We start from the raw sequence: 26383 nt of genomic DNA on the forward strand, positions 1-26383 counted from the left end.
GGGGTAAGTATAGTTGGCATGTGATATAGTTTGGATGTCTGTCCCCTCCAAATCTCATGTTGAAATGTGATCCCCAATGTTAAAGGTGGGCGGGGCCTAGTGAGAGGCGTTTAGGTCATGGGGGCAGATCCCTCATGAATGGCTTGGTGCCCTCCCCACAGTAATGAGCTCATGCAAGATCTGGTTGTTAAAAATAAGCTGGGACATTCTCACTCCTCTTGCGCTTTCTCTCTCTCTTGCCATGTGACATACCTGATCCCCCTTCACTTTCTGCCCTGAGTAAATGCTGCCACTATGCTTCACGTACAGCCTGCAGAACCATGAGCCAGATAACCCTATTTTCTTTATAAATTACCCGGCCTCGGGTATCCTTTATAGCAACAAAATATGGACAAACACAGCATGTGTGTGTGAGAGGAGGTAACACTCACACCACAGCTTGCCCCTAACTCACCCTGAGCCAAGCCCAACCAGAAGGTCCTGATAGCCAGAGGGGAAAATGTAATTCTATATAACTGTAAGAAATGTGCTTAAGCTCAAAACACACCTGAAATCAGTTATTAATACATAAAGCATGACCCACAAGCCACACTTCTAATCTGCAACATTATACAAAAATTGCAACTGTTTCAAGATAAAAATACAAAATGATAAGCAACATCTAGTGGTGAATCTATGTGTGTTAACATCCAGGCTAATACACACAGATTCTGCGTGTTTCTTAAACTGTCAGATTGTGCCCCTCCCAGTTTGGTTTCCACTTTTCAAAATTACATGATCATGGAAACAAGCTAAACAACACAGGAATCTGAAAATGTGGGTAAAACTGCCTTTTCTGCTTCCTCATCTGAGATAAGCGGTGTTAACAGCCTGCCTTTCTCTGCTAGCATGAACACATGCAGAAATACGCATTCAAGGTTCCTCTCCCAGATGATGACTCAAATGATATGTTATGCCCAGCTGCTCTCCCCCACTTCATAATGGGTGTCCTCCGGGTTAAGACACAGAGATTCTACTTGTTTTTCAGAGCTGCAGAATATTCTGTAGTTTGGCAATGGAAAATTTATTCAAACATTCAGCCAATGTCCTCTGAGGTTAGATATTCATTTAGGGGATGGGGGTGTTGTTTTTCTTCTATGGATAGTTCTGTAATAAACATTTCAGATACTAGGGCTTTTATTTTATAGGAGATCCTGGAAGTGGGACTGCTGGATCAAAATACATGTAAGTTTTAAATTTTGATAGCCAGCCCCACCCTGATCATTTTAGTCCTCCCATACCCCTGAAGGGCTGGGTTCTACCCCCTAAAGCATGGCCCAGGGTTCCTTGGAACTGGGCATCTGGCCATCCATGCCAGCCTTGTCCACTACTCCAAATGGGGACTTCGTACATTATCAAGAAGGCAGAAAGCAGAGCCATAATATACAAATCTTGGGGTCCTCTCTGTACCCCCCAGGGCCTAGGTCAGGGCTGGGCACCTGGGAGACATCTGGGAAGGTTTGTGGTAGGAATGTAGAATGGTGAGGCAGGTTGCCTGGCACAGTCACCATGTCAGGGTGACCAGAGAGGATTGCTAGTCATTAAGTGGTAGGAGCAGGGTATTTGTGTCCCAAGGCCCAGCCCAGCACCCTACAGGGAGGGAAGGCTGCCTCCAGGCCCAGCTGTGCGCCCTCCTCCTCACCTGCCCAGGAAGTCATCCCTGTCGGTATCCTCATCATACAGGTCTACCTCCAGGTCCTGCCCAGGGACTTCGTACACCATGAACTGGAAGGAAAAAGAGATGTCTTGACCTGCAGGCAACAGCTGACCTTATGTATGACCCAAGGGGAGCCAAATCGTGGCTCAGAATGCTAGCAGGGTCCTGATCTCCTCAGTGCCTCGAGAACCCCACCCATAAGGGAGTGAAGTCCGTCCCCTGTGGGGGGAAGAGAAGATTAGAGAAAACATGTGTAAGCCATGGCAGAGCAGGTGCCCAGGAGACAGTGGCTGTTTGTTCTGCGTGGGTTCTGTGGTGTCCAGAGCACCTGTTCATGACATTCTCCTGCCCCTCTGTGGGTCTGCAATACCAGGAAGCCCCAAGCTGCCTTTTAGTACCCCTGCTTTCACTGCCTCACCCCAAATGTAACAAAGCATCCAGATGGTGTATTGGGAGAGGAAGTTCAGAGGGGTCACCTAGGATGTGTAATCTGGGGGCCTTAACAGGCTGTGGGTCCCACCCTTCAAACAGTAGGGATTGTGGTTGAACTGAAGGAAGAACTTCAGGATCCTGATGTTTGACTCTGACAGGGGAGGTTGAAAGGAGTGGAGCAGAAATGCCTCTAAGGCTCTTTCTCTTTGATTTGGAAACTTCTAACAAAACTGGAAGGAGAAAGGAGGTAGGAATTTGCCTTCAGGCTGGCCCTTTAGTCGGGCCAGAGTAACCTACTCTGGAAGCCTGGTAGATATGGGAGCGGGAATCCCACAGACCTGCCTGTCTCCAAGGCCTACTCCCTGCCTAGTGTTGCCCCTGGATTGCCTCTGCCCAGCATGACTCAGAGTGAAGGCTGGAGGGTATCAAGGGATTCAAGGGATTCCAGGAGCAGCCAAGAAGACCCTTACCTCAAACACCTCGTTCCAGGTGGGGTTCAGGTTCCTGTAGATGGTCCTACTCCGGAAATGCTGCAGGCCAATGCTCACCTTGGCGTAGGGATCTGACTTGCCTTGGAGCCCCAGGAAGTTGTCCTTCTGGGCCAGCTTCTCTGCCTCTAGCAAGTGCACTCTGATCACTCCCTGGAAAATGTCCAAGCCCAGGGCTCACAGATGCTTCCTGGGGCCTCCAGGTCCTGGAGTATCAGAGCTAAAGCCATCAGAGATCACTGCTGCCCCCACATTGCCCCCTCCATGGTCTGGACCAGGAGATAGAAGCCAGATACAGCAGTGACCTGGCCAAGGCCACACAGCAAGTGATGGCAGGGCTCTCTCCATCAGTATGCCCTGCCCACTGGCCTCCCCACTCCCTACCTCCAAACTGCCACATGAATGGCTTACACAACTGCAGCTGTTTGTCTCCCTCCTGTGCCAACAATCATGACACCTAAGGAAGCTTCCTCCTTTACTCTAGCCCCCTCTGTTGTGTGTCCTACATGTAGACTTCTACAAGGGAGTTCTAGCATCCCGTCTCCTGGCCCCTGTGGGCAATGCCAGCTGCTGACAGGAGGTCCCTGCACTCCTAAAGGCCCCAACACTGAGCCTCATCCCCACCACACTCTGGACAGTGCTATAGGGCAGACCCTCCCCCAACACTTGCATGGATAGATGTTTAAAAGGAAATGAAAGAGATATAACTCTGTTAATAAAGACAGGAGCACAGGAATTAGGAAAGGCATAGTTCATGGGCTTTGAGGTATATCTCCTTCCTAGAGTTTTTTTTTAATATTAGTAAATACATATGCATTTACTCTTTGACCCAGAAATCCCACTTCTAGGAATCTGTCCCAAGGGCATACTAGCAAAAATATAAAGACATGTATACAAGGCTATTTATTACACTACTATTTGTAATAGTGAAAGACCCAACACAACATAATGGTCCATCAATAGAAACTGTGTTGAATAAACTTCAGTACATTCCCATCGTGAAGTACTTTGGAGCTCTTAAAAAGAATGTGGAAGATCTCTAATCTACACTATCATGGCATGATCCCCATGACACACTCAGTGTTAAAAGCACACTGGGGGCCAGGTGCAGTGCTTACGCCTGTAATCCCAGCACTTTGGGAAGCCGAAGTGGGCAGATCACCTGAGGTCAGGAGTTCGAGACCAGCCTCGCCAACATGGTAAAACCCAGTCTCTACTAAAAATACAAAAATTAGCCAGGCTCAGTGGCGTGTGCCTGTAGTCCCAGCTACTAAGAAGGCTGAGGCTGGAGAATCACTTGAACCTGGGAGGCGGAGGTTGCAGTGAGCCAAGATCGCGCCACTGCATTCCAGCCTGGATCACAGAGCAAGACTCCCCACCACCACCTTCCCCCAACCCCCCCCCCAAAGAAAAGCACACTGGGGAAAACTATACTATGCTGCCATCTATCGAAGAAAGGGGGAATTTGAATATAAGCAAATATGTGTCATATGACCATATATATGTATTTGTTCATATTAAGTAACAGCCAGGTGTAGTGGCTCATGCCTGTAATCCCAGCACTTTGGGAGGCTGAGGCAGGTAGATCACTTGAGCCCAGGAGTTTGAGACCAGCCTGGCCAACGTGGCAAAACCCTGTCTCTACAAAAAATACAAAAATTAGCCAGGCGTGGTAGTGCACAGCTGTAGTCCCAGCTACTCGGAAGGCTGAGGCAGGAGGACTGCTGGAGCCCAAGAGGTGGAGGCTGCAGTGAGCTGTGATTGTGCCACTGCACTCCAGCCTAGCTAGGCAACAGAGCAAGACCCAATCAATCAATCAATCAATAAAATGGAAGGATAAACTATTACTTATAAGTGAAGGGTGGGGAGTAGGTGGAGGGAACAAGGAATAGAAGCCAGACTCCTTAAAATGTAATTTGTTTTTTAGTTGAACTTTGGAAGCGTACAATTACTTTACATAATTGTAAAAGGAAGTTAAGGTAAAAAACCCTAAAAATGGAGAACAGAATGAAACAAGTCAATGTAAATATTCATGGCCAGTTGTCACAAACAGGAAATATTCCAAGTAAGTTTAAAATGCAATAAATTTGACACCACCTCCCAAGTGGGATACACCCCAAGGACAAAATGTCTTTAGTAATTATGACGTGGGCAATGGGGTTTGTACCGTTATTCTGGGACCATCAAGCATTAGTGTGAAATAAAGCCAGCGCACCACATGTGAAGGCTGAGAGGATATTTGCGCTGCCTCCCAGCAGGCTGGTCTGTGGCCAGTACTGGGTACTCACGCAGGGCAGAGGGAAGCGCAGGTTGGTCAGATCCAGCCCCTTCTTCACAGGCACAGTCACACGGTTAGGCAGCACCAGGTGGGCAGCAATGAGGTCCTCCAGCAGGCTGTCTGACAGCTCACTGGACACAAGGCAGGACCAGCTGTGGAGGGGTGCCACTGCCTCCCCCATGCCACCTGCCACCCCATCCCTAGTAGAAACCAGGAGCCCAGCCTGGTAGGGTGGGCCTCACCTAGAGAACAGCCCTGACCCCACTTGCCTGGGTAGGGGTGGGTGTGCCTATACATCGTGACAGCCCCTGACATTCTATCTCAGCAGCAGTCCTCCCACCTACATGTCCCCAACTCCCTCTGTCTCCAGGCTACTTTGTTCTTGGAGGTCACACAGCACGGTGGCTAAGAGCAAGGTTGATGCCTGTGTTAGAATCTCAGCTCCACCACCGACTAGCTGTGTGGCCTTGGCAAGTCACTAACCTCTCTGGACCTCAGCATCCTCACCTCTAACCTGGGGCTAAAAATGCATGTTCCTGGGGTTGTTTGTTGCCTGACTCCACCTTCTGGTACTGGGGGTCAAGGATGGTGCCTGGAACAGGGCTGGCACGGTGTAAATGCTCAGTAAATACTTTTTGAATAAAAGAACGCATGCCTGGATTCCCTTTGTCCAGTGTGGGTGAGATCCATGTAGATGTCAGTGAATGAGTGAGTCAGCGGCCCTCCCGAGCCTGACGAGCCAGCTGGTGCCAGCCCTGGCCAGTCCAACTGTCCCTTCCTCTTGGGGAGGTGTGTCCAATAGGGCTGGTGCCCTTCTCTGCTCCTCTCATGGGGCCTGGGGCTCTGAGAGGAGCCTTCACTTGCCCCCCGATGGGGAGCTCTCTAGGACCAGCTGCTCCTCACTGGCCTCTGCTGTGACAGTGCCCCTTCCATGCCTATGTTTGTGACCACGGTCAGGGGAAGTCACATAGGCTTCTCACCACATATTTGGTTTGGGAGGGGTACAGTGAGGAAAAAAGGAGGACATTCGTGTGTCCACACCCAATGTGCTGCCACCACACAGCTGAGTGTCCTCCGAGGGACCCAAGGCAGAGGAACCAGGCTCCCCTTTTACGAGGAAGACCCCAGAGAGGTGAAGCAACTTCTCCACATTGACTCAGCTGCTAAGTGACAGAGCCAGGAGCTGGCTGCCTCTGGTTCCACAGCCACACAGCCTCCCCTCGGACCACATCTCAGCAGACACAGCCACTCTCCCCTGCACCAGGATGGGGACCTGAACGTCAGCCCAACATTCAGCAAAGGACTTCTTGCCTACTACATGGGTGTGTGTGTGTGTGGTGTGGGCAGGGGGTGTGCTGGCACAGTGCACACCCACAGAGGCCACACAACACCGTTAGCCTCCCACTCCCACTCCCACTTCAAACAGACCAGTGCATCTCCCTCCACAGGGAGCACCAGGAGGGAAGGCACCACCATCACACAGCTCCCATCACTGGCTGCAGAGCCCTGGAGGCCCCCACACTTACGATCTCCCTCGAGGCTCTCCCAGGCACCTACTTGATTCCCGGTGCATCCAGCAGGTTGGTCAGGCCAGTCCAGTTGATCTGTAGGTGCTTCAGGGGCAGAGGGAAGCTATTAGTCTGGAAAGGGCTGGAAGCCCAGGGCTGAGAACCCCCTGCCAAGAGCCTCACACCCACGTGCATGGAGAACCCAGCCTGCCGGGGTGGGGGTTTGGGGAAAGCAGGCAGAGCACCCTCTGCCAGGGTGTCAGGCAGGCAAGGCCACCTCCCAGCCCAGCTCAAGCATCTAGCGGTATTGAGGGCCCAGGCCTCAGTTCAGGATGGGGCAGGGGTTGTGGAACCTGCTGCTTCCTGGGTAGAACCCCCACAGGAGTGGGATCGTCCACATGGCCACAGGCTGGCCTGGACTTTGACAACTCTGCGTTTGAGCCTCGGCTCCAATTCAGACCGTCTGTGTGACCTTCTCTGAGCTTAGCTGCCTCATCTTGGGGAGGGCAGAGTCTAGCTCAAGCTGCCTTAAGGATTAAATGAGATAAGGAGTGTGACTGCCCAGGTCTCCGTGGGCTTGGACAATGTCCATTCTTGGGCTCAAACCTGATGTCTAGGGCCCAGCAGACCAGTGCCTACTCCCAGGGAGCAGCAGGCTTACCGCAGTCCCTGGGACTCACCGGCTTCTGAAGGAAGAACACAGTCACGGCTCCCACGAAGGGCTTGTCCACTAGGAGGGGCTCCAGGATGACCCGCAGGGTGCCCTGCAACTGGATAGGCACAGAGGGCCCGTGAGGGGCCCAGGCCTCCTTTCTCCCCATGCCTGCTGGGCTCAGCTGAGGCCATCTGCTGCCTCATTTCATGCCCATGCTGCCCCACATGTCAGGACCACCTGCCGCAGGCCGCCTGCTCTCACAGCAGGAACCATACTTAAGGTGCCGAGGCCTGGACACAGCTGCCACCTCTTGCCAGCCACCAAGGGGCCCTGAGCTGGCCCCACTGCCCTCCACAGGTGTGCTGGCCTGAGAGACCTATAGCCTTTGCCAAGTTTTGGGCTGGCCCAGTCAGCAAGGACCCAGGAATGATTTCCAGGCCCAAATCAGCTCTTCTACTCCTGCTGAGAGTTATTTTCACCTCCTGGGTCCACCTCAGTCTCTAAGCAATGGCTTTCCATCGCCCCATGAACACCACCTCTCTCCTCACCAGGCAGCCAAAGCCTCTCCAAGGCCTCTGCAGTCAGATGAGGCTGGGGGTCTCTAGAGCACAGCAGTGGGTTGGTGAAGCCCCGCCACCACTTCCTGGCCGTGTGACCCTCAGGCCCACAGCTCCTCTGTAGTCACCATCCTCTGTGTTTAGTGTTGCCACCGCCTTCTGCAGCCTACTCTGGCGTGACCCGGCTTCCCCTTCCCTGATCCCCACCCTGGGGGCTGGAAGAGAGGCAGCCCCACCGGGCTCCACCCACCTGGATCCCGTTCACACCAGCCTGAATCTTCTGCAGCTCCACACTGATCTCACAGTCTCCGATGTAGCTGAAATGGGGGGTGGAGAAGGAAGGTGGGGAGGAGGGACAGGTCCACCTGCTCAGAGAGGTTGGAAAACTTGCCCAGTGTCACACAGCCTGAGCCCAGGCAGCCAGCTGCCAGCCCTGAGCTCTGTGTACTGGGCACATGGCCTAGTAGCCTCAGCCTTTCTCAGCTCTGCTCAGACCTGACCCAGACCCTGATCCAAGCCCAGACCCCAGGAGGCAGCCGCTGTGCACCCCTGCATTCAGGTATCCCAGGCGTATCCTCATCTCTGACCATGACAGCAGTGACTCTAGGCACTCACCTCACCCCACGATACCCTGAAGACGAAAAGGAGGGGCTCTTGATAAACACACTGCCCACCTTTCCACCCCTGCTGTCCCCCTGTCCCATCTCTGCCCAGGTGTCTTTCATGGGGACACAGAAGCAGCCCCCACTGCATACAGCCCAAGTGCTGCTGGGGCTGGTGGAGGTGGGCAAAGGTAACAAGGCCTCAGGCTTCAGCATAGAAGCCCGAGTCCATCCAGTGGCTCTCGCCAGGTGATGGGCACAGGGAGCCCAGAATGGGTGCCCTTGAGGGTCAAGATCAGCAGATCCTGTGAAAGCACTGAAGGAGACTCAGGGGAGGGAGAGGGCAGCCAGCACACATGTGCAGGGCACAGGCAGAGGAGCCCAATGTCACAAGTTGTGCAAAAACTGAGTGCTTCTTGAAAGGGCAGGAGTGAGCCAGACAGGGGAAATGGGGACCCTGGGAGCTGCCTGGGCAGCTGAGTGGGCCACACAACCTCGATGTGCCCTATTTCTACAAGGATCTCGTGGCACAGCCCCAGGGGCTGGGAGCACCTCATAGCCTGTCACCATCCCAACACACTTGGGACCAGCCCCCAAATGGGGACGGGTGGTCCGAAGAACTGGCTCCTATCTTCCCAACATGCTGTCAGTGCCAGCCTCTAGGCTAAGGACAGAATGAGACATGGGAAAGGAAGGGCAACACTCTGGATCCTCAGAAGTTCATCCTTTGTCTTTTTAGTGCAAATCTTGCCACTTCCAGGAAGGCTTCCTGGACTGAATCCCCCTTCTTCCTGACTCACTCCCATTATGAACCTCATTTCAAAGAGATATCCTTGCCCAACCCCCTGAACTAGTCGCTTATGTGTCTTTGCATTCTCTATTTTCCTGAGGTGCCGCAGAGCCCAGGTCTCCAGCTGACCTCTCACAGCCTGTGCTTAGAGCTCCCTGGGCCTCACCATGAGTCCTCACATCTTCTTGTCACACTTGCTCCCACCAGACACATCCTCTCTGAGGCAGCTGGTCTGACCCTCCAAGCGACCCAGCCCTGGCTTCCAAGAAAGCTCTGCTGCCCAGGCCTTGGAACCCAGAGTATGCCAGGGGATGGGAGAAGCTGGGAGGAGGGGAGCGTCCTATGAGGGGTTCTACATCCCAAGTCAGAGTATATATATCCTACTCCATCTTCAAACTGGCTGTTCCCAGAGTGTCCCCTTCACACCCTGAAACCCATACCCGGCCCGACAGAGCTCACCAGATCTGCAGGTCCACAGTCACACGCCTCCGATTGCACTTGTTAGTATGTGCCTTGACACCGTTGACCCTGGGGCACTGGAAGAAAGCCACCAGGGCTAGGTCAGACGCTTCTGTAGCAGGGGACAGCTGCCAGCCCTTCCCCCGGCACTGGGCTTTATCAGCAACAAGTATGACCACCAGGATGAGGCACAGGCATGTAAATCTATCCTGCAGCCCGGAGACTTCCCTCCCTAGAATGTGCCCCTCCTTTCTCTCCCTTCCTGCCACTACTCACACCACCACAGAGTGGCCCTGAGGCCAGGCCTGTTGTTCATGCCCGATAGCAAACTCTGGAAGTGGGTCCTTTCCCTTTACACGTGAGGAAACTGGAGCTTAGAGAAGTCAAGTCACTTGACTCCACAGGGTGGAGCTGGGCATAGGCATGGGAACTGGAGGAAGCTGGCAATATTCACGGGTGTGAATGAACGCCTATGGCAGCTGAAAAAAATAATGTTTACGGGTGTGTGAAGAAAGGGGGTGTGGTGAGTGCACCGGATCCTGGCCAAGCCCAGGAGGGTCGTGTGAGGAGTCCTCTGTGACCCCACAATGGAGAGGAGGGGACATGTGGGGAATGGGAGAGCAGAGGGGAGGAGGGAGGGGCCAGGACATGAAGAGCGCTGAATGCCAGGATTAGGAAGCAGGTGTTTCTCCTGCAGGGCTGGGACATCTGTTCAGCCTACAGCGTTCCCCTCCAGGTTCTTCTGATGTGGTAAATATCATTTCTTAGGATTGCTTGCCAGCAGTGCTGCATCCCATAGACCAAAGGTCCGCAATCTTTTTGGCACCAGGGACCAGTTTCTTGGAAGACAATTTTTCCACAGACCGGGGGTGGGGTGGGAAATGGTTTTGGGATGAAACGGTTCCACCTCAGATCATCGGGCATTAGAGTCTCATAAGGAGTGCGCAACCTAGATCCTTCACATGCACAGTTCACAGTAGGGTTTGTGCTCCTATGAGAATATAATGCTGCTGCTGATCTGACGGGAGGCGGAGCTCAGGCGGCAATGCTCGTCCTGGCTGCTGACCTCCTGGTGTGTAGCCTGGTACTGAGAGTTGGGGACCCCTGCCATAGATACAACCACCAGAGGAGCAGCCTGGCTGAGCAAGCTCTGCTGTGAACACAGCACTCTGCAAGCTTCTTGGCTCTTAGCCTGCTGAATTCTTCAAAAGCCAACTGAGCCATCACCGTTTCCTGGAAGTCTTCCCTGACTCCCACAGCCCCTCCACCCCTCCATTTCTGAGCTCGCATTCCTCTGCCATCATGCATGCATATACTGCCATGTTGTAATCCACAGGTTGATGTGTCCCTCCCACAGAAGGGGTGCAGCCACACCCCTTCTGGGCTCTATAATGCCCAGCACACAGCACGTGCTCAGTAAGTCACAGGTGAATGAAACAAGAAATGAATGCATGAACCAACAGATGCTGGCACAAGCCAGTTTGAGTGGCAGAAATCCCAATCTCCAGGGCTCAGGCCTGCCTAATCCACCCCTGCCCAGGGGCTAGCCAGGCAGGGCTGGCAGACAGCTCTCAGCAGGCTGGCCTGTATTTGGACACCTGCTCGTTGCTGGGAAGACCAGAGACCAATGTCTCTCATTTACTAGGTCACAGTGGTCTCTGGCTGGGGGATACATTTGGGATGATCAAAAGACTCAAGTCACTGGGGGCACTTCGAGGCAGGAGGAGTAGGGCACCAAGGCTGAAACATGAAACAGGAAGCCCAGTCTAGACAGGGACCATGACATTAGGTGTGCTGACACAAACTTCGTTGGCCACAGACCATTTCATCCTGGGACACCTGCTGATCTTCACAGAACTAGCATGGACTTGTGACACTGAGTGACCTAACAGCCAATTAGTGGAGAATATAAAGCGCTTGGCAGCACCGACTACCCAAACCGTGAGCATGTGGTCACCGGCACTGAGGTTAGCAACTATGATTTCTATCTTTCTGTCTGTCTGGCTACCACCATGGCATGTCTTCAAAGTTTTCCTTAAGAAAAGTGGAAATACCTCCCACCTCTGCTTTCTGTTCCCTCTGAGCCAGGCTTCCTTGGAACCTGGGGAGATGGTGGTACAGGGATATGGGGGAAGGGCGTCCACTGAGGCTGACAGGCTGGGAAATGCAGGTGGTGTTAGTGGTGGTGGGGGTGTCCCCTTGTAAGGTCTAGTGGGATCTCTGCAGTCATATGACTGGCCTGGATGGGGGAAAGGTAGGAGGAGAGGGGACAGAGAAAAGACTGCACAGCCAGTCCAGGCTGACCCTCCCGAGACACACCCACCTTCTGTCCAAAGTAGAGCTTGGTAAAGGTAAAGGTCCTCAGGTGGATGCTCTTCTCCCGGATCTTGGGCTCAAGTTTCTCCCGGAACTTGCTTTCCATGATCATGCTCAGGTAGGGCCAGGTCTGAGAGATGATCTGTGAAGACGGGAAGAGGCCCTTGGTAGTCAGGTCTATATTCCCACCACAGACCCAGAGCTGCATGGGACAAGGTCCTGATTCCCTGCAGCCTGGTCTTGGGGTGGGGTTTCCTATGCTGCAGCACTCACCTGCCTGCCTGCCCACCCATCTGCTCACCTGTTCATCTGTCTGTCCTTCAAACATCTGATAACCACAGCCGTGGTTCCCACTGCCATGCAGACAGGACCCCAAGATTTGGTGCTATTCTGCAGAGTACCATGAAATATTCACTACATTTAATATTAGGAAGCCCTTTAGTTCTGTGCTAAGACATGATCTCGTTCTACACTGTGGTTTAAACAAAAAGTAGTAGATGCAAGAAGTTTAAGAACAAAATTACAGAAAGAAAGTTAAATTGTTTCCTGTGGATTTAATTTTCTAGCAATCAGAAAAGGCAGCCTTTGCCCGATTTCTGCAGCAGAATGACTCACTGTGCTGGTTTGGGAACCAAGTGCAGGACCTGAGGAGAAGGAAGATGGCAGAGACAGAGGAGGATGGTGGAAATCAGAGGGGAATGGAGGGAGGGCCAGCCAGCAGGTACATTCTGTTTGGGGCAAGTCTTCTCCATCATCTTTTTTTTTCTTAAATGGAGTTTTGCTCTTGTTGCCCAGGCTGGAGTGCGGTGGCACGACCTCGGCTCACTGCAACCTCCAACTCCTGATTCAAGTGATTCTCCTGCCTCAGCCTACCAAGTAGTTGAGATTACAGGTGCCTCCCACCACACCTGGTGAATTTTTTTTTTTTTTTTTAGTAGAGTTGGGGTTTCACCATGTTGCCCAGACTGGTCTTGAACTCCTGGCCTCAAGTGATCTGTCCACCTTGGCCTCTCAAAGTGCTGGGATTACAGGCATGAGCCACGGCACCTGGCCTTCTTTTTTCTTTTAAGACAAGGTCTCACTCTGTCACCCAGGCTGGAGTGCAGTGGCATGATTACAGCTCACTGCAGCCTCGACCTCCCCGGATTAGGTGATCTCCCACCACAGCCTCCTGGGTGGATGGGACTACAAGCGTGCACCACCACACCTGGCTTTTTAATGTTTTTGTAGAGATAGGGTCCCCTTGTGTTACCCGAGCTGATGGATGTTGATCCAAGATTGCTATTTTCACATTACCAGAAGTGTCACTGCTGAGTACATCAAAAAGCATTCCCTAGCCAGGCACGGTAGCACACACCTGGGTACCAACTTCCTTGGGAGGCTGAGGCAGGAGGATTGTTTCAGCCCAGAAGTTCAAGGCCAGCTTGGGCAACATAGCAAGATTCCATCTCAAAAACAACAGCAGCAAAAATAAAACAGAGAACATTCTCAGCCTCTGGGTGAATTTGGAAGAAGCAGGTTGCTGCTTTAAGAGGAGTGATTGGGTTTCTGGGGATTCATGCAGGACCCAGTGCCTCTGGGGCAAACCTTGCAGAGCTCCTTCTGCACTCCGTTAGCTGGCTCATGGATCTCTGCCTGTGTTTCGTCTTTTCTTTCAGTAATACACAGAGGCCTACACAAAGCATTGGAGATACAAGACTGTATCTTTCCTGTGGGCTTGGGCTTCAGTTTAAATATGCATGTCCTTCCTCCACGTGCCCCTTCCAAAGCCATCACTAGAGGAGGCTAAAGGCTGTGAGATTCTAGGGCTCACTGTTCCCATCTCTCTCAAAGGCCTCTCCAAACCCCAGGTTCTACTTCCTCGGGTCTGATCTCATCTTCCTGTCTCTCTGGTTTGTCACTGGCCAAGTGCCTCCTGAGTATAAAGCTCGTTAGGACATACTCAGTGCCCTAGTATGTGGTTTTCCTAAACAACTGTCTCTGTCTCCCCATCCAAGACAAAGGTGGGAGCCTCATATCCCAACAGTCTTATAGCCTCCTCTAGTGATGGCTTTGGAAGGGGCACGTGGAGGAAGGACATGCATATTTAAACTGAAGCCCAAGCCCACAGGAAAGATACAGTCTTGTATCTCCAATGCTTTGTGTAGGCCTCTGTGTATTACTGAAAGAAAAGACGAAACACAGGCAGAGATCCATGGACCAGCTAACACAGTACAGAAGGAACTCTACAAGGTTTGCCCCAGAGGCACTGGGTCCTGCATGAATCCCCAGAAACCCAATCACTCCTCTTAAAGCAGCAACCTGCTTCTTCCAAATTCACCCAGAGGCTGAGAATGTTCTCTGTTCTTTTTTTGTTGCTGTTTTTGACATAGAGTCTTGCTATGTTGCCCAAGCTGGCCTTGAACTCCTGGGCTGAAGCAATCCTCCTGCCTCAGCGTCCCAAGGAATTGGTACCCTGGTGTGTGCTACCATGGCCTGCTAGGGAATGCTTTTTGATGCACTCAGCAGTGACACTTCTGGTAATCTGAAAATAGCAATCTTGGATCAATATCCATCAGGAAGTCCTTTCATATACCTAACCTAAGTCATTCCTGCTACGGGCTAAGCCTCCTCCCAGAGGCAAGGTTTGTATTAGAAAAATTCCTCAGTTAGGAGACTTGAGATGGGGGCTGCCATGGAGCCCTCACAGTTAGGGACAGGTCTGGGCAAATCAGGGAGGGGAAAGCCTCCGGTTAGTCCTCTGTGAAGTCGGGATTCCTGCTGGGGAGGGCTCAGCCAGGGGTCATCATCCAGCAGGGGCCTCCTTGGGACATCTGGCAGCAGAGCCCAAGGGGAGTTCCCAGGGGTGACCTAACAGCAATTACAGTAGTGACGTCAGTGAATCGAGCCAGGGCGAGGACTCTAATTATTCCCATTTTACGGATAAGGAAACCAGCTCAGAGGCGTTAGGCAGTCTGCCCAAGATTGCGCAGCAATGGTGTTGGATCTAGGCAGGAAACCAGGCGGTGTCCAGAAGCTGTTGTCTAATTGATGTCTTCCTCTCCCTAGGAAAGTACAGCTCCACGACCTGGTGGGCCAGTGGGGATTGTACTTTTCTCTATACCTCTCTGTATTTTCTAACTTTTCTGCTGTGACCACATATTAATTTAAATTTGTTGTTGTTGTTAACAAAAGCAAGCCATTCTGGTGAAAGAAGAGGGAAAGGGAGCATCCCTGCCCGCCTCAGGCAAGGGAACTGCCGCCAGGCCCCCATCAGGCTGCTGGAGGCTGGTGTGCCTCAGGCCCTGCTAGGCCCTGCCAGCGGCCTTACCTTGTTGGCCCACTCGACCCGCTCCACGTCCGGGAAGTGGATCTAGGAAAGAAACCCCGAGGGGAAGTTAGACTTGAAGCCGCACACCCCCTGGGAACCAAGTAAGCCAGCCTGGCGGGTTCCCCATTCCGCCCACGCGCTGCGCCTCACCCCTTCCTCCCCGCTGCCTCCAAGTGTGCTCTCAGAGTCACAAGTGTGCTCTCAGCACCCACTGGGCGCCCAGCCCCTGGCAACTCAGATCCGGTCCTGCCCTCAAATAGCGCATCATCCGGTGGAGCAGGCAGCAAATCAACAGACAACGAGCTGGCACTGATTCCGCAGTGCAGCCCAGCTCCAAGGCTCGCGTGGGCGTTTCTGGGCACGCGGTGCCAGGCAGGACAGGACTCCATACGGTTTCACCCCTCCCCTCCACCCCAGCCCCACACCTAGACCGAGGTGGGAGAGGACATGGAAGGCGAGGAGGAAAGGGAGGGCTGGAAACTGCTGGTTTGCACACGCAAGTAAGTCCCCACTCCTGGGAAAGCCCCGGACCCCCAACGTGCATGCCTCCAGGGTAACACTCGGGTCGCTCCTTGCAAATTCCATCCCCCTTACTCGTTTCAATGACACAAACAATATGTAGTCTCCGTAGAAAAATTAGAAAATGCAAAAATCAGCTAAACAAAAGCAGTATTAGGGAAATCTACCACCCAATGATACCTACTTAACAGCTTGATGTTTTCACGGACAACTCGAGAGCAGGGTGCTGTGCGGTGCCCCTCCCAACTCTGCCCACCTTGGCTCCCAGAAGCCCCTCCCAAGCCTCCTCCCTTCCCCTTAGGCCCTTCCTATGGTCACACAGCTTCCAACTATGGGGTCACAACCCCTAGCTACTCCAGCTCCACTTGCTGGGTGAACCCCAGTGTGGGAAGGGGGAACAGTGGAAGGTGAGTGGAGGGACAGTCCTGTTGGCTGACCTGGGCATGACATAATTCTGAGAGTGCTTAATCCCCCTCCAGGAGTCTGTCTCTGCTTCTGTCCGCTGAGCTTCTCATTCCCCCAGGGGTTTTCTTACAGAGGAGTGGGCGTGGACATGTACAGGGTACCTGCACAGAACACTGACACCAAAACAGCAGCCACAGCCATCACTGTGGCCACTCCCCAAGTCCCCTGAGCATGAGGCTGGTTTGGGGTCAGATTCAGAGTGGGCCTGGGACCACCCACGGTGGGGAAAGGGCCTGCCTCCTCTATCTGGGAGCTCAGAAGGGCCATTGTCCTGGGACTAAGTAGAGGTGTCCCTGCAATTCACACACCTACTGCGCACCTACCAAGTGCCAGGTCCTCAGCCAGCTTTGGGGTTGCCCGAAAGATTCAAACACATGCCCTGGCCTGCAGCATTCGCCCAGGATCACAGCCATTCCCAAAGTGGGGGACAGAGAAATTCAGTTCTCCTGGAACAGTTAAACAGCCTTGATTGGTCAGAGGAGTCCAGTGCTTCTGAGACTCTTGGGACACCATTCTCCCATTCTCTCTTGGGATACTATTCTCCCAGCCTCAGTTTCCCTTGCTCTGGGCAGTGGCCTATACTAACTCAGAAAAGTTTATATTCCCAGGTACGGAAGAGAAAACGTGGCCTGGTTCCCAGAGGTGCAGCTGGCCCAGCCCACAGAAACACAAGAATTCGATGCGGGAAGGAATTGTGGGGAGCGTGGGCAGGAGCTCGGTTCAATGGGGATGATGCCGCCTGCTCAGCACACATTCGCTGCAGCTACCCTGGGTCAGGTCTCAGCTGGGAACCAGGCAAATGGGAGGCAAGACCTTTCCATTGCTTCCTATTACACTGTCCAGTACTAAAGGAGAAACTCTTGCACATGAGCCTAGAGAGGAGACCCAGCTCATGTCATGGCCTCATCGCCCCCTCCCACTAGTCCCTTTCAATCCAACCACCTTTACCTTTTCTGTTCCTACCAAAGGCCTGCATGTGCCATACTGTGTGTCTGAAACAGTCCTCCCTGCTCCCCTTTGATTGATTCATTCGTCACTATCTTAGACTTCACTTGCAGGAAGCCTCTCTCTCTGGGTCTCCCAAGTTGGGGATAAGTGAGGTGCCTGCTGGTTCTCCACTGCAGCATTTGATACACTTTACTACAGCTGCCTGGTCTTGCTGTCTACCTCCCTACACACTGGAAGCTCTAGGAGGGCTTCAAAAAAAAAAAAAAAAGAGCAACAGAATGACCAAGACCCACACTGATTAAGCTGTCATGGTTTCTCTCAATTACCCACACCTGTATTTGCGGCACCTACACACTGGAAGCTGTAGGAGGGCTGACTGGGCCTCACCCCTATTAAGACCTGTTTCTAACATATGAAGGTCTTAATAAATATGTGTGGAATGAATGAATGAAGCATGGTTCTTACCCTCAAGGAACTCACAGGCAGGCAACTAACAGATCACCCTGATACAGAATCATTACTAAGGTGGGAAGAGGGAACATCCTCAGAGGAACCTGCTGACCTCACCAGTAGCTGTCCTCCTTCCAGCCCAAGGATCACACTTCCCATCTCACACCCTTGGCCCGGGTTGTTTTGTGACTTCAGGAGCTGAGTAGTTCTGATCTCTGGACCCCAAAAGGTGATCCTGCTTGGTGGGTCCAACCCTGGCCACTCGGGAGTTGGTCAAATGAAGATTCCTGAGCTGCCTCATGCCACTGAATCAGAGCATATCAGGGTGGGGCTCACCAACTTATTTTTCACAAGCTCCTGGTATGATGCTGGAGTTCAGTCAGGGTTGGGATCAATGACCAGCCGACCCCTTGCGTCAGGGTGACCCACATGCATCCTGAAAATGTAGGAAGCAAGGCTGGGAATTGTGTCTCATGCCTATAATCCCAGCACTTTGGGAGGCCAAAGCAGTTGGATCACTTGAGCCCAGGAGTTTGAGACCAGCCTGGCCAACGTGGCGAAACTCCATCTCTACTAAAAAATATAAAAATTAGGTGTGCATGGTGGCACACACCTGTAATCCCAGCGACTCAGGAAGCTGAGGCAGAAGAATTGCTTGAACCCTGGAGGCACAGGTTGCAGTGAGTCGAGATCACACCACTGCACTCCAGCCTGGGCCACAGAGTGAGACTCCATCTCAAAAAAAAAAAAAAAAGAGCAACAGAATGACCAAAGCCCACACTGATTAAGCTGGCATGGTTTCTCTTGATTACCCACACCTGTATTTGAGGCGTCTCACCAAGAGGCTCCTTCATGGATGAGTCTGAACCCCCTGAAGAGAGCAACAATTCAGTCCAAGAAAATAAGAGACCACAAGCCCCCTACCCTGCCTAGGGACCTGAAGGCCCTCCCACAGCCTGAATCTCAGCACCTGCCTTCACTCCCAGTGAGCCGAGGTGCGAGAGCCAGACCACATTCCTTGTGACTGCCCCTCAGTTTGGAGCAGGGGATGAAATCATAGAGACTAATTCTTGGGGAGCAATGACTCATCCTCAGTGCTTTCCCATTTTGACATCGACAGATCAATCTATTTTTCCATTATAATTGGTCATTTTTGGAACTTGAAGAAATCTTTACCCACCCCACATTCTCAAAGTTACTCTGGATTTTTGTCTATTGGCTTTCATGTTGAGGTCTCTAATCTCTCTGGATTTTTTTTACATAGGGTGAGACAAAGATACAATGTTTTCTCCCCCCATACTTGCACTAAGGCAATCTTCAACCAACATATAAAAAAAATTCTATCTTTTTCCTCGATTTGTGAATCTACTTCACTCAAAAACTACCTCATATGTACTTTGAGGTGTTTCTGGACTTGCCATTCAACTCTATCAGTCTGCCTGTTCCAGCACCACATGGTTTTCATCACTGTGTTTTTGCCAAATGACCTGGGGTAGGGTGAATCCCCTCCCCTGCTTTTGTTTTTTTTTCTGAGATGGAGTTTCATTTTTGTTGCCCAGGTTGGAGTGCAATGGGGCAATCTCGGCTCACTGCAACCTCCACCTCCCGGGTTCAAGCGATTCTCCAGCCTCAGCCTCCTGAGTGGCTGCGATTACAGGCACCTGCCACCATGCCTGGCTAATTTTTTGTATTTTTAGCAGAGACAGGGTTTCAGCATGTTGGCCAAGCTGGTCTTGAACTCCTGAACTCCTGATCTACCAGTCTCGGCCTCCCAAAGTGTTGGGATTACAGGCATAGCCACTACACCCGGCTGGCGATTCCCCATTTTGTTTTAGTTTTTCACACTGATTTAGATAATAGTAGGTATTTATTGTTCTGTATGAATTTTAGAATCAGCTTGTCAATCTACAAAAAAAAAATCCTTCTGAGATTTCAATTGTTATGTTTTTTAAATTATGTTAACTTGTGGGATAACCGACACAGTTAAATATTGCATCGTGAACACTCTTTATTCACATTTTCTATTCACATTTAGGATCAAACTTCAACTTTTTCTATAAAAGTCCTGTATATATATTTTTTTTAGATTACTGTGTGGAATTTCACTTTCTGGGCAACTTTGCTGAAATTTGTTAATAGTTCTAACTGTTCATTGATTCTCCCAGAACTCTTTTTCTTTGATTTAAATCTGTTGCTTTTATGTTTTTAGAGTTTATGTATTCATGAGTTTGGGGAATATCATTTATTTCCCCTTTTTGTTTTGTAATAAATGAATTCAAAGGTATAAATTTCTCTAGTTTTTGACACAATATTTTCATTGCTATTCTGCTCTCATTTTTCTATTCCCATTATGACTTCCTCTTAATGAGTTTTTAAAATAGTAATGTTTTAAAATATCTACACATGTGACATTTCAATAGATACCTATTTTTGTTGTTTTCTAATAATAATTTTATTTCTAAATTAAATTATTTAATTGGAACAGTCTGTAGGATTGTCAATTCACTGGAATATGTTGATAATTCCTTGTGGCCTAGTACATGATTAACTTCCATGACTATTCCACGTATAATCAGGTTATTAATCATGTCCTTCTAATATGCCTTATCCTTGCTTAGTCTTTGCCTGCTTCATTTATCATTTTCAGAAAGGGATGTATTAAAAGTTTCCAAGCCCAACTGCTGATTTATCTACTTCCTCATGTCGGTTGTTGATTCATATTTCACGTTTATATTATGTAATACATATATGCCTGTGATTATCATCATTATTGAGTCAAGGTCTCACTGTGTCACTCAGGCTGGAATGCAGTGGTGTGATTTGGGCCTACTGCAGCCTTGACCTGCCAGGCTCAAGCAATCCTCCCACCTTAGCCTCCTGAGTAGCTAGAACTAAGAGCATGCACCACCATGCCTGGCTAATTTTTTTTTCTTTTTTTGGTAGAGACAGGGTTAGGTCATGTTACACAGGCTGGTCTCAAACTCCTGGGTTCAAGCTATCTGCTCGCCTCGGCCTCCCGAGTAGCTGAGACTACAGGTACATGCCACCATGTCTAGCTAATTTTCTAAATTTTCTGTAGAGATGGCACTTTGCCATGTTGCCCATGCTGGTCATGAACTCCTGGGCTCAAGCCATCCACCCGCCTCAGCCTCTCAAACTGTTGGGATTACAGGTGTGAGCCAACATGCCCAGGTATATAATTACTGTCCTTTACAAGCATATAACAACCTTCTTTGCTTTGAGTTCTATTCTGTCTAATATGGCAATTGCTACCTCAGCTTTCTTTTGTTTCAGACTTGGCCAGTTGCGTATTTTCCATCCTATTTTCAACCTTTTTGAGTTCATGTCATCTCATGTCATTTAATACTCACCTAATCCCTTGTTTGCCCCATTTTACAGATAAAGAAACTAAAGTTCAGAGACGTTACATGACTTATAATCTCCAGTAGTGGTGTGCTAGAATGGAGACCCAAGCCTGGGTCTGCCTGACCACAGAGTCTGTGCTTTTCCACTCCATCCACTCACTCCTCCTAAGAAAACCTCACACAGCATCACATAAGGTTTTATAGAAACCTCTTTTATAAAGTCTGGGATTTAGCAGGCGACTGCTCTTATGGGGCTTCAGCCCTGATTGGCAGAGGCCACACCTTATGGCTTACAAAGGGCATTCCATAAACACTTGCATTTGATGCTCCCAACACTCTGTAAAGTGAACAGAAAATATATCATTATTCCCATTTTACAAATGAGGAGAGGCTCAGAGACTAGTTAGTACTTGCCAAGATTACCCATGTGATCAGAACCCAGCTCTCACCTACATATGACTGGAGCCCAAGCTTCAAATATTCTTCTTATCCACTTCTTCTCCCCATCTTCCACCTGAAATGTCAGCATTTGAAGTCCACTCCTTAGTGTTTGTCTAACCTACTCCTTGTGTGTTTGAAATGCCACCTCCGTAAGTCTCAGCTTTCTCATCTGCGAGATGGGTACAATATTGCCAACTTCACAGTTCCTGAGAAGACTAAATGCATGGATGATGCTTGGTATCTTTCCTGGCTCAGAATAAGCATTCTGGAAGTGGTAACTCTTGCTGGAAGTTGTACAGACCCGGGAGGCGCAGGCACTCTGACCCCTTTGACCTCAAGTACGTGCAAGAACAATGTCACTTGAGCTATGTGTCCAGTTCTGCCTCACCCAGAGCCCAGCAAATTCTCTGCTGAGTTTCCTAGTGCCTCTGGCCACCACTGCAAGGGGAGAACAGAATGAGGATTTACAACACAGTGCAAGTGGTTAAGATGGAAGGAGGAACACTGTTGGTGTTTCCGTGGCTTCGCTGATGGGCCCAGGGATCTGTGGCTCAGATAAAGACAGCCACAGACAGCTGGGCCCAGTGCCTGTCAGGCACCCGTGTGAAACTCTGCCCAGTGGGGGCGCTACATAGTGAAGCTTGGCAAACGCACCCAATCTGAGCCTCTGCCTTGTGTCTTTCCTCACTAGGGAAACAAAGAGAGAGCTGAAAAATAAGATGGGCGGCCCACACTGAACTCAGCCCTAACATCACTGAGCTTTTGTTGCAGTTCCCCATGAGGCTGGGAGTCTCTGGGACCAGCTAGTGGGGAGTCACCCACACCACCTGGCAGTGCAAAGAGCTCTAGCGATTCTCAGACTTCTGTGTTCAACAGTCCCACCTGGAGAGCTCACTACAGTCCAGCTGCTCGGTCAGGGCCCACAGAAATTCTGATTCCAGAGGACTGGGACAGGGGCCTAGAAACCTGCGTCTTTAACAAGCTCCTGGTGGTTCTGATCTTAGTGGCGGATGTGGAAGAATGAGTGGCCAGGACTCCCCAGGCTGGAGAGCTTATCAGGCCCTGGAAGAAGGTGGCTCCTCTGCCTCCGGGGGTTCCTGACTAAGCTAGAAAGTCACAGCCTGGGTTTCCAGCTGTCACTTCTAGGAGAACACTGCTATGTCACCAAATTCTTACCAGCAGCCTACAGACCTCAACTCCTTCATAAAGGGAATTCTTCCACAAACAGCAAGGGGAGGCCAGAGCCAAAAGGCAAAAAACAGAATATTATGATTTCCCTGACTCTGGGCCTGCTCTGTCCTCTAAAAGGTGAGCCACCCCCACCTCACACCTGCTTTCTGTAGCCAGGTGGGAGGAAGAGAAGGAAGTGCGCCTAGGGACTTAGAGCACAGGGTTTTGGTCTTAACTCCCTTCAGCCTCAGGTTTCTTGCTGATTAATAAGTGGGGCCGTTAATTCCTGTTCTTCCCAGATCCACAGTCAAGCAAAACAGTGGACATAAATCTACTTCTAAATGGTTTGGTGTTAGAGACAAATCCAGCGCTCCAGCAAGCTTTATCTCCATAAAACATGTACACTATCCTCACTGACGTATTACAGGTCTTTTTCCCAAAGCACTTCCCCAAAGCAGGCCTGGAAAATTTCAAAGATGCCCAGACACATAGTCGAGTCACCAGGATGTCAGACGTCCACTGTCCTCCCTGCACTACCTGTCAGAGAAGTTTAAATAGTTCACAAGCCTCTACCCTCCCCATCTGAGGCCTCCCTAAACTAACATACCTCTTGATGCTGTTAGTGTACTTGAGCCGAAGCGTTCCAGGCAAAGTGAGCTAATATTTTAATGATGGTGTTTTTAGGCATTGTCAAGGGAGTGGTGGTGAAGAGAATTTAGAGAGAAGAAGGTAAAGCAAATTCAAGTCTAACTAGAATTCCATGCTAGACAGGCCACCAAAGAGGCCCCCATCAATACTCCATCTTTAGGTGGTGATGTCTGTGCATTATTTCTTTTTTTTTGAGACGGAGTCTGGCTCTGTCGCCCAGGCTGGAGTGCAGTGGCCGGATCTCAGCTCACTGCAAGCTCCGCCTCCCGGGTTTACGCCATTCTCCTGCCTCAGCCTCCCGAGTAGCTGGTACTACAGGCGCCCGCCACCTCGCCCGGCTAGTTTTTTGTATTTTTTAGTAGAGATGGGGTTTCACTGTGTTAGCCAGGATGGTCTTGATCTCCTGACCTCGTGATCCGCCCATCTTGGCCTCCCAAAGTGCTGGGATTACAGGCTTGAGCCACCGCGCCCGGCCTTGTGCATTATTTCTTAACCCACTTAGGAAAAATGATTCCACAGCAGTGAGGAAATGGAGCCAGATGACAGCTGCCTCCTATTGGAGCCAAGGGTTTTGATGGGGTCCACACAGATGGGTCTGGGGTTGGGGTGGGAGGCCTTGACAAGAGCTTGGGCCACCAGACCCTCTTGGGAGGCAGAGGGACTAAGGAGCCTCACTTAAAGGGCCTCCCTGTCATTCGGTGAATTCTGCCAGCTCCCTTGCGCGGGGCATGACTACAGGGAGCAGCCATGTAGTCACACAGACACAGAGAGATGCACAAACACAGACATGTGGACACACAGGCAGACACACAGACACATCCGCAGAGTCACACACATGTGCAAAGACACACACTGTTTCCTAAAAAAAGCCTCATGGCTCTTCCCTACTCCAAAGGACATTCTTACAGACAATCCACCCTGCTAACTAGCTGCTCGGAGGAGAGGAGATCCACTCATTCTGAGTGTCCTACAGAGATGTCCTACAAAAGGAGGCCATTGGACTTCAGATTGGCTCCTGTCTTCCCAAGATCGGCTGCTGCTCTGTGGCCGCCTGTTCAGTGGTTCCTGCTTTCACAAGCAAAGTGGTCCTTCGATTTCGCTTTTCTCCTGAGGCACAGCCTTTTCCTTTTTTCCCTCTGTTCTTGGAAGGCAAACACTTAACCGTTAAAACTACTTTTAAATCTTCCAACTCTTCTGCTTTAAATTACCCAGCTCAAGTACTTTGAGGGAAACAATTGCTTTGCCAACTTGAAAATCTGTCTGGCACTGTTCTGTAATCCCACAGCTCCTTAACACACGCAGCCTAAATCAGCTGAACCCAGCAGAACTGAGCAGATGAAATCCACTAGTCACAGTGATGAGAACACTGAACACGGGCACTCTTTGCTAAGGAGGAAGGGCTCAAAGCAGAGTGGGGTGGCTCTGAGCTGTCCACAGAGTAGTTTTTTAAAGAGGACCTAAGCGATGATAGTAAGCTCAGAGAGTTCAATGATCCAGTTACAGGGCTGGTAATTCCTAGAAGTCAAAAAAAGTATCCTCTTGCTTATTAAACTAGCATAGGCCCCAAAAGATAATATTCAATGGTGATAAGACCACAGTGAATGGGCAAAAGTGTCTTTAAAAATCTTCATAAACTTCTAGGAATCCATACTAATTAAATTGAGAAGTGTGGACTAAGATTTACACAGTAGGCATTCACTGTAGCATTCATTCAGCAGATTGCTATTGAGTCCTTACTATGAACTGGGCATTGAGCTAGCAGCTGAAGCTACAGATACGTACAAGACGTATACCTTATCTTAAAAGAACTTTCAGCCTGGAGGAAAAGTTAGCCATAAAAATAGGTAGGTTACAAATCAGTCTGGTAAGCAGAGTGACAGACACATGCTCAGAGCTCTTAAGAGCCCAAGGAGAAGAGTCCTGGGGGTGGGGACTGAGTTTGGACTTGAAGGATGAGTCACAGAATCTAGATACACAAATCAGAGGGAGAAACTGCGGATAGACAGAGGAACCACCACCCACCTCCGCTAGCCATGTGACCAGGAAAGCTTCGAAGTAACCAATATAATCAAGGTTGGAGAAACAATTACACAGCTTGTGGTATATTCACATGAAGGATACGGTCGTCCTTAGAAGTGTTTTTGGAGAATGTTTGTAATATAATGTTAAGAACATAAAAAAATAAGAAAAAGGTACAAGTTTTTAAGAAACTGTTTTCATATATTTTCTATATAAAGGAAGTACACCCAAACATACTGTATCTCTGGGTGGAGGGATTGTAAAATGCCTACCCTAATTTTTTTTTTTTTCTTTGAGACGGAGTCTAGCTCTGTCTCCCAGGCTGAAGTGCAGTGGCATGATCTCGGCTCACTGCAAGCTCCACCTCCCAGGTTCACACCATTCTCCTGCCTCAGCCTCCCAAGTAGCTGGGACTATAGACGCCCACCACCACGCCTGGCTAATTTTTTGTATTTTTAGTAGAGACGGGTTTTCACCATGTTAGCCAGGATGGTCTAGATCTTCTGACCTCGTGATGTGCCTGCCTCAGCTTCCCAAAGTGATGGAACTACAGGCGTGAGCCACCGCGCCTGGCCGCTTATCCTAATTTTAACTTTTATGCCATTTCCAAATATTCTCCAATAAGAATGTTTACTTTCATGACCAGAAAAAAATACATTTTTAGACAGTTTATAACCAGTTATGTTAAAAAGTGAATACAACATGGACAAAGGAATAGAGTGGATGATTCTGGGATCCTGAAACATCCTATAGCCTAGAGAATTTCCTTGGCTTTTTACTCTGAGATTTCCAAGGCTCATGACTCATGACACACTGGCACGGGGCTTCTTGGTCTGCCCTCCCGCAGAGATAGGGCTTATGGGACCTGGGCTCTGCACCCCTCTGTGGCCTGAGGAAATCAAGTCTTATATCCTTAGCTTGAAATACACAGCACCTTAAAAAAAGAAAAAGGTGCTTTGTCTCTTTAATAATTCTCAATAGGGCAGAAAAACATCTTAAATCCCTCTTCAATATCTGCAGTAAAGGAGGAGGAGAAGGAAAAGGAAATCACTTGCCTCAAGCACATGTGAGCACTTTTGTGCTACAAACTCTAGGTTCCCAGAGATTTAGAAATCCCTGAATTCTGCTGGGAGGAGTGGGATGGGCAGGCGAAGGAGCAAGGCAGGCCAGGTCTCAGCTCCTCTCCCTCAGGTAGTTGGGTTGTGGCCCTCCCAGGTTTCAGGGGGCAGCTCACACCTCCCACAGGCCCCTCCTCAAAGTCACCGGA

General features: G+C 50.3%; 1 protein-coding gene and 1 long non-coding RNA gene across 2 annotated transcripts in view; one reads left to right on the top strand and one right to left on the bottom strand.

Moving 5' to 3' along the window:
- ESYT3 (extended synaptotagmin 3) overlaps nucleotides 1-26383 on the bottom strand; it is a 44753-nt gene that overhangs the window by 11106 nt on the left and 7264 nt on the right. Inside the window, exons 2-10 of the mRNA XM_033212525.1 lie at nucleotides 15092-15133; nucleotides 11789-11923; nucleotides 9466-9542; nucleotides 7865-7931; nucleotides 7083-7172; nucleotides 6452-6507; nucleotides 4905-5025; nucleotides 2599-2769; nucleotides 1682-1764 (exon numbers count right to left, since the gene is read on the bottom strand). Coding sequence (XP_033068416.1) covers nucleotides 1682-1764; nucleotides 2599-2769; nucleotides 4905-5025; nucleotides 6452-6507; nucleotides 7083-7172; nucleotides 7865-7931; nucleotides 9466-9542; nucleotides 11789-11923; nucleotides 15092-15133 — 842 coding nt within the window. The remainder of the gene's footprint in view (nucleotides 1-1681; nucleotides 1765-2598; nucleotides 2770-4904; nucleotides 5026-6451; nucleotides 6508-7082; nucleotides 7173-7864; nucleotides 7932-9465; nucleotides 9543-11788; nucleotides 11924-15091; nucleotides 15134-26383) is intronic.
- LOC117084131 lies at nucleotides 10105-12582 on the top strand. Its single transcript, XR_004437327.1, has 3 exons — nucleotides 10105-10215; nucleotides 11285-11432; nucleotides 12348-12582. It is a non-coding gene; the product is annotated as an uncharacterized LOC117084131 (long non-coding RNA).

This window comes from Trachypithecus francoisi, unplaced genomic scaffold (assembly GCF_009764315.1).
Source record: "Trachypithecus francoisi isolate TF-2019V2 unplaced genomic scaffold, Tfra_2.0 Lachesis_group0, whole genome shotgun sequence".
Lineage (NCBI taxonomy): Eukaryota > Metazoa > Chordata > Mammalia > Primates > Cercopithecidae > Trachypithecus > Trachypithecus francoisi.